The sequence below is a fragment of the Cololabis saira genome, chromosome 17 (assembly GCF_033807715.1).
Source record: "Cololabis saira isolate AMF1-May2022 chromosome 17, fColSai1.1, whole genome shotgun sequence".
Taxonomy (NCBI): domain Eukaryota; kingdom Metazoa; phylum Chordata; class Actinopteri; order Beloniformes; family Belonidae; genus Cololabis; species Cololabis saira.
This window is the reverse complement of record NC_084603.1, coordinates 23,281,679-23,293,231: the sequence shown is the minus strand read 5'-3', so window position 1 is coordinate 23,293,231 and position 11,553 is coordinate 23,281,679. Positions and strand designations below refer to the sequence as shown.

Here is an 11,553-nt window from a genome sequence, read left to right as displayed (position 1 = left end):
AAAAATCACACCTTTTAATTTCAACCTTTTTTTTTTTTAACTTTTGAAATGTTTTCGTTTTTTTTGAAGTATTATAGTTTTGCCTGCCTTCTGTTTGTCGTATTTAAACTGCCTTTACATGATGCTGGCTCGGAGATAAAAAGGAATTAGATTAAAAGAAGCTGAGAAGATCTCATCATCCGCGCTGTTAATCTCTGTGAAACCTTTAATTTTGGCCTAATATCTGCCTCCATTTCACAGACGCTACATGAATGCGTGTGCGCGCTCGTGAGTGCGCGAGCACGTGGTCACGCGTGTTGGTGTGTGCACATGTGTATGTCCATATGTGTGTGGGTGAAGTGGATGATATTGAGTCTGACTTCATAAATCACCCAGACACTGATAAACTCCCCATGCACCCACACACCGCTAATGGGCAACCCTTAAGGAGTGTGAGTGTCTCGTGCGGCGTTTGATTCAACATTTATTAACCCCCTCACACACGCGTGCTCTCTCACTGTCTCTCTCACATACGTGCGACACACACTCAAAGAGCAGGGATACGGTTGGTGGCATCCGGAGCGTCAGTGCGGGGTTCTGACCTGGCCGGGCTGTATTAATCATGGCCGGTAGTGGTGAGATACATTTTAGCTTATACAGCCGCAACAACAACAGCCTCCGCATTTCCTAGCTGTAGTTCCCTTCTCATAACTTATATCCTGTCTCCAACTCCCTACTTCCCATCTCATATCCTGGCACCCCTCCTCATTATGGAACAATTTTCTGCCCCCACATCAAACACAAACACACTCTGTGCTTCCATCTCCTTCTCTCCGTACATGTCGGTTCATAATTCCACTGTTATCACAACCTGCACCTCCTCGGTACAAGTCGCAGGCGCTTCGCAGGGACTCTTGCAGAAGTTATATTCTCCCGCAACCACATCAGTGATTCATAAATAGCTGCTGTTATTCCTGACGAGAAGCAAGTGGGCTTTTATAAACTTTTTTGGGAGCGTATGAAACCGGCCGTAAGCAGCGCGGCGTTGCAGGGAGCGAGAGGAGTATCCAGGATGCAGATAGGTGACGTCCAAAAGTCAGACAGCTAGACACGGGGATAGATAGCTGGATACAGAGACGGGCTTGGCTGCCGTATCGGGTTTCTCCCCCTCCGTCTGTCTGCCGGGACAGCCTGGCCTCGGAGGCCCTGACACCGAGGCACCGCACAGCCAGCCAGGACAGCTGCCACAGCAGCCTCTAATACCAGCACACTCCATGCCTTGCCACGACTACAAAGAGAACCACCATTTCAAAGATGGCACACTTTGATGCTCTTGTTATGATCTTTGTGTTTTGAGTAAGAAAGCAGAAGGACAGAGGAGGTTTTTTCCCTTTTTTTTTTTTGTTAATGGCACCCCCTCTCCCTTTCTAAATGCCTATTTCTTTAGAACAAAGAGGCTCTCCTTAACATGAGCAAAGTTAAACACAGTTGCGAGGAGGTAGAGTGGGATTAATGGAGAAAAAGCGCTGCGTGCAAGCATCTGTGTTTTTTACGCACGTATGTAACCTTGTATCAGCATGTCATTGTAACCCAGTGAACTCAAACGTCAGTGTGGGGGTCCCTAATTAAGAACGGCTGATGAGCGACCATACATTACGTGAGCGCGGGCGCCTGCGAGTGCATATCTGTGCATGTATCACTCTGTGACTGTGCAGCGTGGTTGTCAGCGTGGTAAGGAGTGTGTCTCGCTCAGCCTGGAGAAAGTGCAGGTCTAGCCTTGGTCCTGTTGATGGAGGGGCGGCACTTCAGAGGCTCCAGGACCCCATGGCACCAGTCTCCCCAGTCCCCCCAGACAGACTGGGAGCATCTGGGCTCTGTCAGCGCCTCTGGCCCCTGCAGACTCCGATCTATATGACGGGAGAGAGGAGTGCATTGGATCAGGCCGAGGGAAAATATGAGCCAGATTCCTGAGTCTTGTGCAAAATCCATGCTTTGCCAGTTTGCACGTACCGTGCTGCGCTCAGGCCCGATAGCAGGTCATCGTGATTAATTTTATACAGTATGAAATGGGGGTTATTGATTAGTGACTAATGCATGAAAAGCCCTTTTTATAAACTGCCCAATTAAGAATTAATTAAAAGTGGGCTGCTGAAAATATGCAAAGGCGATTTCTGAGCAAAGACATCAAAATAAGAGTGATAGATGTCATTCCAGATTTTCCATATGAAAGTGAGCAACGATTTGATCAAGTGGATTCAACTCCAAAGCTCTGCCACATGGAAACTGATACACACTCGCCAAGACTAATTAATCCATACACCAAATTAGGAAAATAAATTGTGGTCCCAATTTAACAAGGTCAGTTTTAACTTCTCCCTTTACACTTTATTTAACTGTGCAGGAGAAGAAGGGGAGGAAAAAAAAGAAGAAAAGAACCCCTATCAATGTGCTTTGCTTATTATGATTGACGATTGATGATTAAGTCCTCCAGCTGACACACACCAGCAAAGCTGGTGAGTTGGAATTGGATGTGACACATACACAGTTCTGCGTGTTAGGTAATTCATTGACGAGGGGCCAAATTCATTTATGGAACAGTGGTATTGGCAGGCGTGGACACTCTCTGCAAAAACAACGATAATCACAGAGGTTTGGCGCAGTGTGACAAGGACTCTTCAGGGAAAGGCCCTTACACGCCGCTTTGTTGGCCGTTCCTCCCTAAGATGGAGGGAAGGATCCGCCGCTGTTCTTAAGATGAGAGCCGGAGGAGAGAGGATTAGGTGAGGTGCAGATGACGTTTAAAGGGTTGACTGCCATCGGTTGGGTCTGTTTTCTTGGAATACATAGCACAAACATCTGGAATGCAGAAGATTCCATTAATGTTGATTTAGCTGCAGCATAGCTTTTTGAGGAAAACTGGATTTTTTTTTTTTTTTGTCTTGAATTGATGAAATAAAGGCTCTTATAAATCCACTCTAATGAAACATGAGGGGGACCCTGTCGCAAGCCATTTAATCTCTTTTCGCATTCTCCATTTTTTCTGCTAATGAGCCTTATTGACAATCAAACAGAAGCTGTCATCCCCCAGGATGCAACACTCGCAGCCCCTGCGTGTTTGTCATAGTGTCCTGGCAATCAGAGCTGCCTGCAAGACCAGGCTGGCAGTTAGTGGTTCTCACAGCAGCACTGCCTGAAAATGGCACACTTCCTGTAGAGTTGCAGCTGCCACCTCTGCTACTTCCATTACTTTCTATAGCATGCAGATGTTGTATCAACATTCCCTGCCAAGGGGACTGCAATAACTGTGAGATCCATGCCATGTTTCAGAGGCACGTCAATTTCTCAAGTGGCACAATTAAAGAGGGAAATACAGTACCAGGTTTTTCACAGGCGCTGAAATCGGAAAAGAGCTTTTTCACTTTTTTTTTTTTTCTTCTTTCCAAAGAGGGGCCGTTTCATAAGGGCTCTGAAATCCACCCGATTTTTACTGCCCTTTTCCTGTGTTGAGCTGTTCTGTGAGCCTTTGTGCGGCAGACCTGTTGTGACCCACAGCGGATATGGAAATGGGGCTAAGGTTTTATGGGCCAAACGGATTGGACACAGTCAAGCTCAGGGGGCATGAATATTGGATGTTATTTCTGCTCCCTTTTTATGTAATCCATTGCCAATACATTATTAATAGATGATATCATATCCAGAACTACTGGACAAAGCACTACAGAGGAGTACTATGAAAGGAGCTCTATATGGCAGAGACTGTGGCAGAAAATAAAATCTAAGTGATATTATTTTATCACTTTAGCCCTGGACTCTATGACCAGGCAATCCTCACGCTGTAATTTTGAGCCTAAGTGAAGTTCATATAGATGGGAAAGTATGGTGAACACTGCTTTTCTACTAGGGGTAAATCCTGCATTTGTGGGTTTCAAATGCACTGAAACATTGATGAAGTATCAAATGACACCCAAATACAAGTTTAATGGATATTGAAGCGCTGGGATATTTTGCTCATCCTTCTTGACTGTAGCGAGTGAAGTGGAAATCTGCGCTAGGATCTGGAGTTTTCCTTGCAAAGCTGACTCCCAGTGAACGGTAGCAGGGGAACGGCGTCTTATCTCATGTACAGAGTCACAGACAGGAGGCTAGGCTAATGTGGGAATGTTAGAAAAAAAAAAAAGGGGGGGGTCAAATTCCCAGTTTGATTCATATGCTGATTTGCTTAAAAAAAAAAAAAAAAAAAAAAAAAAGGTCACATTCCTTATTTTGCTTCATCTCAAAGTTCTAATCTCTGCTCGTGGAGTTTTTATGAGTCATAAAAACGGTATCATTCTCATCTATAAACTTCGGGAATGTTGCAGGCACTTTTTTGCTGCCGTCAGTGGTCTGTCCACGAGCAGATCTGTCGTCCTCAGCTCCGCCGGTGGAGCAGAGAAGGTGAAGCGTTGCCCGTCTTTTACTTTCACCGCATACCTTGATACCTTACAACCTGCAGAAACATCAGAAATGAGCCCCTTAACAAGACGTACATAGAGGGAACATGCGTAAGGTAATATTCTCCTTTTAAGGTCAGTCCGAATTGTTTTTTCTCATGGGAAAGGGCCGATTGATAAAGAGCAAACAAAACCTCTTTTCTGAATGCTTGTCCTCCATGGCCTCAATGAAGGTTTCATTCCTTTATATCAACCAGCCCAATTCCCAGCATGCACGGCCATTGTGGCTCTTTCAACTGGAGCTCTCCATTGACTTGGTTCATTGTCCGGCCGTTCTTTTGTGTGCGCTATCACCGGAGCACAATCTTTCACCTGAGCAGCACAAGAACGCAGCCTGGATATGGTCACGTCGAAGAGGGGGGGAAAGAAAGAAGAAAAAGTGAGTCACCCACGTAGATGCCAGGATGCACGATGGAGCCAACGCTGATGAAACATTATTTGGAACTTAAAAAGTCCACGCTGACGCTTTTTAATAACGCAGTAATTAGTCATGCTCCGACTGCCCGCTTCACACAGAGATGCTCCGTATCACGGCTTAGGTTTATATTGAAAGGAGATTTCTTTTTTCTTTTTTCTTTCTTTTTTTTTTTTGGAAATATAACAATGCACGAGCAGATGTTTGAAGAGTGGCCCACGGCAGCACAAGGCTAGTTAAGATCGATATTGCTTTCAATATTTCTTTCCTTTGACAGATAACCAGTACTGAGGAAAGTCTTGATAAGAGTGGCAACATATGGATGTGGTGAGGCTCGCTCTCTTTTGATTGTGTGACCCCCTGACCCTTGCCTGTGTTTGAGAGCGAGGCAGCCGCATGGTACGGTGGGGGTCTGTCAGACTCCTGGTTATGGGGCATTATTGACCCAGGATTTATAAATATTTAATGCACACATTAAGATCATGGTGGAGGGTGGCCATTAGAGTTCTCCAATAAAAGAGGCTCTCACTATGATTGAATGGTGTGGCAGAGCTAGTGGCTATTTGTTGGGTACAGAGAAACCTGCTGAGACCATATACTGTACTGAACCTCAAGCGTGCCTGCCAGGCCTCAGAGTTCCTAAAATGCACAACAACTGAGCAAACATGCCTTTTTTTTTTTCCCACTTCAACTTTTACCCCCAGATTTTTCGCTTAGTTGTATTTTTTTCTTTCGTATTGAAAATCCCTTCGATTTGTGCAAGATTTTATTTGATTTTTTTTAATGAATAACAGAGACACCAGCAGGCAAGACGATAGATCCAAACTAGTGTATCCAAAACAGATAACGCGATGTCAGGAGGCAGATGTGTGCCCATTGTTAACGGACCCCGGTGGATTATCGAGGGAATGATTTGAAGCACAAACTGGCTGAAAATGAAATAGCTCTTTTCAGTGTATCTGTCCTTTGCGCTATCAGTAGCTCCTGCATTATCTCCTGCATGCTGGCTGACATAATAAGCTGTGATATGCTGATTGCCACTCAGGTTGCTGTCATTTAATTGTTCATTAAAGGCAGAGTTGGCCTCGGACAATGTTGCCTTGATGAGAAATTGACATATTGTGACCTGCATGTGACCACTCAGGATGCCAGATAAGATGCTCAGTTGTTTTTAAGGAGAGGCACTGTTCTTCCCTCAAACACTTCTGGCCTTATGTTTGACCCACTTGATGAGTATAGATTTCACTGCGGCCCCCCCTTTCAGCACTCAAACTATAAGAGGTTCAAAACGATACCAGCCCTTATAGACAAAGGATAACCTTGCTCTTTCAATGTATTGATTCTTTATTAACTAGGTGGCTTAATGCAATGAAATGAGGGATTTGAATGAGCCCCATTTGGGCTGCTTTGAATAAAAAGCTTGCACTGTTGTATGAATGACTACAATGAACCCTTGAAGTATCACAGATGCAGGATGTGCTCATACAAAAACCAGTAGGAATGTGTTACAATGTCAGGGTGCGTTGCTGACAGAATATGATTAAAGAGCAGTTTTCATCTTTTAAGGACGTTACACTTTTCCACAGGTGTCCAACAGTTATCTCCATAGCAATGTCTAAACACTACAGCTTACAGACGGAAAACAGACTTGTCTACTGTCTTTTTTTCCTGTTCTTGATTGTCAGTTTGTCTGCCGGCCAAACTGTGCTTAAAACTGAAGAAGTCCACAGTTGAGGAACTATTGTGTTTTTACTGAAAATTTTAATAAAACATCACTTATTCATTTCTGTTTCCATTCCAAATGTTGACATGTTTAAATTTCCTTCCCTGTAAACACATGTAAGCTATGTGGCAGAGTCATAAGTGGTGAGTAAAAATGACTTCTATACATTCTACAAAACAGAAAAAAATACAACCACAAATGGAGTGTTTTTTTTCTTGTTTTTTTTTTTTGCTTTTTTTCATTTTTTTTTTTTATCTCCAAGGTTGTCCCTCATGCACATTAGTCTCTATTGGATCTTAACAACTATCATATGGGTCACAAACAATTTATTTGACAATACAACCAACAAAGTTTTCTCCAAAATGGTCTGTATAGATAATTTAAAATCAATATAAAAATAAACAATGAAGTTTGACTTCCCCTTTAAAAAAATGGACAGAGAGTCTTGACGGAGTAACACAAATTTTGAGGATACACATGAAATATATGCACATTGCATTTCATCAAATACAAAAAGAAAACAAATGAAGGCAACAGTTCTTGGCTGAATTATCTGTGCTGCATCACTATATTAAGGGCATGACGATTAATACATACATAATGAAAAGCAATATACAAAATTTCAGAGATAAATACATTATTTATAGTTGATATGTTACAAAATTTCCCTCAGTGAGCGCAAGTGTGTATTTGAACAGAAATATGACAATGAACTACTTTAACTCTACATTCTCAATGGGTTTCAATTTTGTTTTTTGTTTATTTTTTTTCTCTCAAATGTTTTTGTGTTGATCTAAAAGAACATGGAAAAGACAGATGTATAAATATTTAGCACAAGTTTGGCAATATCACAATAGTCTACAATTTTTAACCACATATAAAACACATAAGGGAGTTGGAGCTAGAACGGGGAGACTGCTCCTCAACAAGAAACAGACTTCACAGTAGCCTAGGAATGCATCAATATACAGTGCTAGCAAAAAAGTTGAAAAACATGGCAAAACACACTTGCTTAAAAGGAAGCTCTAGACGTGGAAGTACATCATATTCATCAATGGAGCAGTGTTTTGTACACCTCAGTGTGCTTGTTGAATCAAAGAGGATTTTTTTTTCACTTTTGAAGATGATTTCTAACTACAATAAATTACAAAATTTAAGTTAAAATGCAGGAATGAAACATGATACAACGTTGCCCGCCCAGCCCCGCCCAGTTTTACTTGTATTTGCTGTACTTATGATCAATTTTCTACATTATATATCTCATATATTTTCCAGTTGAAATTCAAACTGACTTGGCCCCTGTGTATTTTTGTCACACATAATAAAATACAAAAAGTCACATTATAAAGACACACAACTGTTGTGAATCTATTAAAATTGAGTCGAAACTGAAAAAAAAAAAACAAAGAAAAGATCTATTTCTGAGGCAAACAAGTTCGTTGGCAAGTGTACTGTACATCAGTGTTTTTACTTTACAACCAGGTGGTGAGTTCACAGAGTCTCTTCCAGTACTGAGAGTGTGGTTAATTGGATATGTCCGAGGCCGAAGCGCGAGCCGACAGGTATACAAAATAAAACCTTCATCATTCTGTGTCCTTTTCAAGGGTGATAAAATACGGGGGGGGGGGGAGAAAAAAAAATCCACAGAAATAAAGATGTTCCTCGTGAAATCCCTTTTTTCTGAAGGTTTGCGAAAGTCATTGAAAAGAAAAAAAAGTCTTTCTTTTCCTTTTTTTTTTCTTTTCTTCGTCTTTAAAAACAGAACAAGCGGTTGACTATACATTACACCAGCGTTTTGCAGTGTGCTGAGGGGGTTTCCTGTGAAGTGGTAGTGTGTCGACAGGTGCTTGTGACGACAAAAGTGCATTTACATTGGAGGGACAACCAGGCCGGACATGGCTGAGAGACAAAAGTAAAAAAAACAACAACAAAAACAAAACAAAAAAAGGACAGAGAGAGAAACTGGGGTTAGTTCATTATGCTAAAACAGACATGGATATAAATTTGAAAATCTATTAAAATTGTGGTGCATGCATGTGTGTATGTTGGTGTGGTGTGTGCTTGCATGGGGGCAGCCATCTGACAGTGCACAGGTGCGTGAACGTATGCCTAATTGTGGCTGTTTGCGTAAGTGCCTGCGAGTATTTGCCGTGTCCGCCAGCCTGCAGCTGCACGTCCTCCTAACGGGGGATAGTTTGAAAACCTCCCTCCTGCTCTGACATTTCAGCCCCCAGCATGCCTGCCCTGCTATGTGTGATATTTCTCCTGGCGTTGGGGTAATGGCAAACAGAGGCCCAGACTCCCAGGAGACGCGGCAGTGGTGACGGCAGAGCAACATCGCGGTCACTTCCCACAATGCCACAATCCTACGCTTACGAGACGCTCCTCAGATACACTTCTGTCAGTTCCTTCCCTCCCCTCATCTCTTTATCCCTGACTATCCGGCGCGGCGCAGCTAACTAGTCCCACGTTTTCCACGTTCTTCAACTTGCCCTTTTGCGTCATTATCCAAAAGAGATTAGGCGAGATCAAAGGTAGCTCCCCTTATTTCACCAAGACCATCTGCTTAGGATATCATTAGCAACTGTACCTCACCCTGAGAGTATATATATTCAGTATTTTCACACGTTTTAACAATTAGGCAACTAGTGAAGTGCTGGGATGATATATTATTATATTGCTCCGAGTATATTTGTAGAGTCATGGTTGAAATGCTTTTAAGTTTGCCAGCACAGATGATGGCAAGGCATTGCTCATTAATTTCTGCACAACATGTATTAATAAGTATGAACGTGTAGCAAGATGAACTTTAATTTCCCACTTCATTAAGCCCAATGTTATTAATCTTGGGGCACACACTACGGCTAAGCTTGTTTTCAAAGCAATCATGTTGGTCATGACACATGCACAAAACCTAATAAACATAATTACTAAAACAATTCTGGGAAGGTCTCCGCCGACATCGGATCGGATCGCTCGTACGAAAGGGCAACAAGAATGTATGTTTGAGCAAATGTTTGCACAGACGCTCGCGCTCCCGCAGCGGCACGTGTGTGAGTGGGTGCGTGTGTGCGTGAGGGCATGCTCTGGGTGAGTCTGTGTGTTTGAATGTGAACTGAAAGGTGTAAATTGGCCTGTCAAAATGCATATATTTGTAATGATTAATCCCTCACCAAACCGGACAGAGGCCTGAGCAGCGGTATCTGACCAGTAGTCCGTAGGGAAGGGATGAGGGGGTGAGGGGGGCTCACCTTGCAGTCCGTTGCCGTTGGCGCTGGTGCAGGAGGGGGGTGGGGAGGCCTGGGGTCGGACCACAGGGGCGAAGGCGCTCTTTTGTTTAACTGCAGAGACGATAGGGAGGGAGAGGGAAGGAGGGAGGGCAAGAGTGAGAACATGCTGTGAGTAGTGCTCGAGAGGGAGAGGGCAGTTAAGGTAAGGCGGGGATAGTATTTCTGCCAGAGGGGACACCCGATCAGTACTCACAGGCCCCTACCATCAACATCTTGTCTCGCTGAACAAATACAGGTGGCATATGGTGAAACACACCTAATATTTCCACAATTCAAAGCCACATGTGTGTTCCCTGAACCGCTGAACCAAACAAGTCCTTGTGAATGAACAGCACTATATTATCGCCATCAATAATACTGTAACCCCGTCAGAAATGATTCATAGAAGTGAAAATGAATGTGGGAGCTGGAATTAAATCAGCAGCAGCTTAGTGCTACGACAGCGTGCAGGAGCGGCGAGCTACTCACTTCCATATGGGGAGTTGGCAGAGGATCCGTTGAGGAACCCAGGGGAGCTTGGCACTCCCAGGTTCATACCAGCATTGCCGTAGCCATTCATGCTGTTGCTGACGGTGTTGTAGCTCGACTGCTGTGGGGTGCTGCTGGAGATGTAGCCCCGAGGGGACACGCTGCTGGTGTTTCGGCTGTAGCCCACTTGAATAGCACAGGTGGAGGACACAACAGGAAAAACTCATTCATTTCTTTCCAACTGTAGCATTTATCAGGGAAATGTTCACTGATTATAGTAAATGACAACGGAAATTTACTAGCGCAATCAAACTTTTTTATTTTAGCACGTACTGCAGGTGTCGGTTTTATAGGGAAGAAATATGGCACTTAATTGGACCCTTTAACTGCCTCATGAGTGTGGGGCCAGTGAACCCGGAGTTTGGAAACAGACTTTCTGTTAATATTCTCACTTAATGGGTAAAAAAGGGGGGCAGTTTTCTTGCAAACCACTAAAATCTCACTGGAGTCCACCTGCTCGGCTCTTACGCCCCCCCCTTTTGAGAACCGGAGTCGCCGGTGAAGCCGCGTACCTTGGTCGTTCCCTTGTGACTCAGATACGTTGACCGCTAGCTGGCTGCTGAAGGAGTTGACTCCCATCATGCCGTGGGAGGCTGTGTTAGCGAGAGAGGGGATCTGGTTGTGGTTGCGTGGAACGCTGTACAGGGCCTCGGCGATGTCAGCCGCCCTCTTCAGAATGATCTCCTGAGAAGCGAAGAGAAGGCAGAGAGGGTTTGTTAGGATTTTCTTTTTTCCATTTTTTTTTTTTTAATACATAGTTGAGCTTTTTCTTTGATGCATTGTTTATCGCTATACAGTTCGCTCACATTGCACGTAGCCTACATTGTTCTAAGTATAGTGGTGAAAAGGCCCATCAGTAAATGTTCTATAGCTTCCTATATAGCAGCAATACAAGTGTGCTGAAAGCAGCTGTGTGGTTACAGACCTGATTGTTGTGGGGCATTCCATACAGGGCTTCAACGAGATCAGCCGCCCTCTTCAGTAACACCTCCTGATGAGGAAAACGGGGAGACTGGATGTTAAGACCCAAGCAGATGATGTCTGATTCCCCAGTGGCAAATACAGTAAGAAACAATATCACAAGCAGCCCTGCACAGCGGGGTTACAGAGCACTTCAGAAATGTTAAC

The 11,553-nt window shown here is 43.7% G+C and overlaps 1 protein-coding gene across 9 annotated transcripts in view; it reads right to left on the bottom strand.

The window, feature by feature from the left end:
• Window positions 1-6,918: 6,918 nt before the first annotated feature.
• Window positions 6,919-11,553, bottom strand: part of ebf3b (EBF transcription factor 3b) — a 67,234-nt gene continuing 62,599 nt past the window's right edge. For 4 of the 9 annotated variants that reach the window (XM_061744576.1, XM_061744577.1, XM_061744578.1 and 1 more), the window contains exons 12-16: window positions 11,351-11,416; window positions 10,938-11,109; window positions 10,366-10,551; window positions 9,781-9,948; window positions 6,919-8,506 (exon numbers count right to left, since the gene is read on the bottom strand). In XM_061744576.1, the coding sequence (XP_061600560.1) occupies window positions 8,475-8,506; window positions 9,781-9,948; window positions 10,366-10,551; window positions 10,938-11,109; window positions 11,351-11,416 (624 nt within the window). In that variant the 3' untranslated portion in view covers window positions 6,919-8,474. The remainder of the gene's footprint in view (window positions 8,507-9,780; window positions 9,949-10,365; window positions 10,552-10,937; window positions 11,110-11,350; window positions 11,417-11,553) is intronic. The other 5 variants (XM_061744580.1, XM_061744581.1, XM_061744582.1 and 2 more) reach the window with 2 other exon arrangements.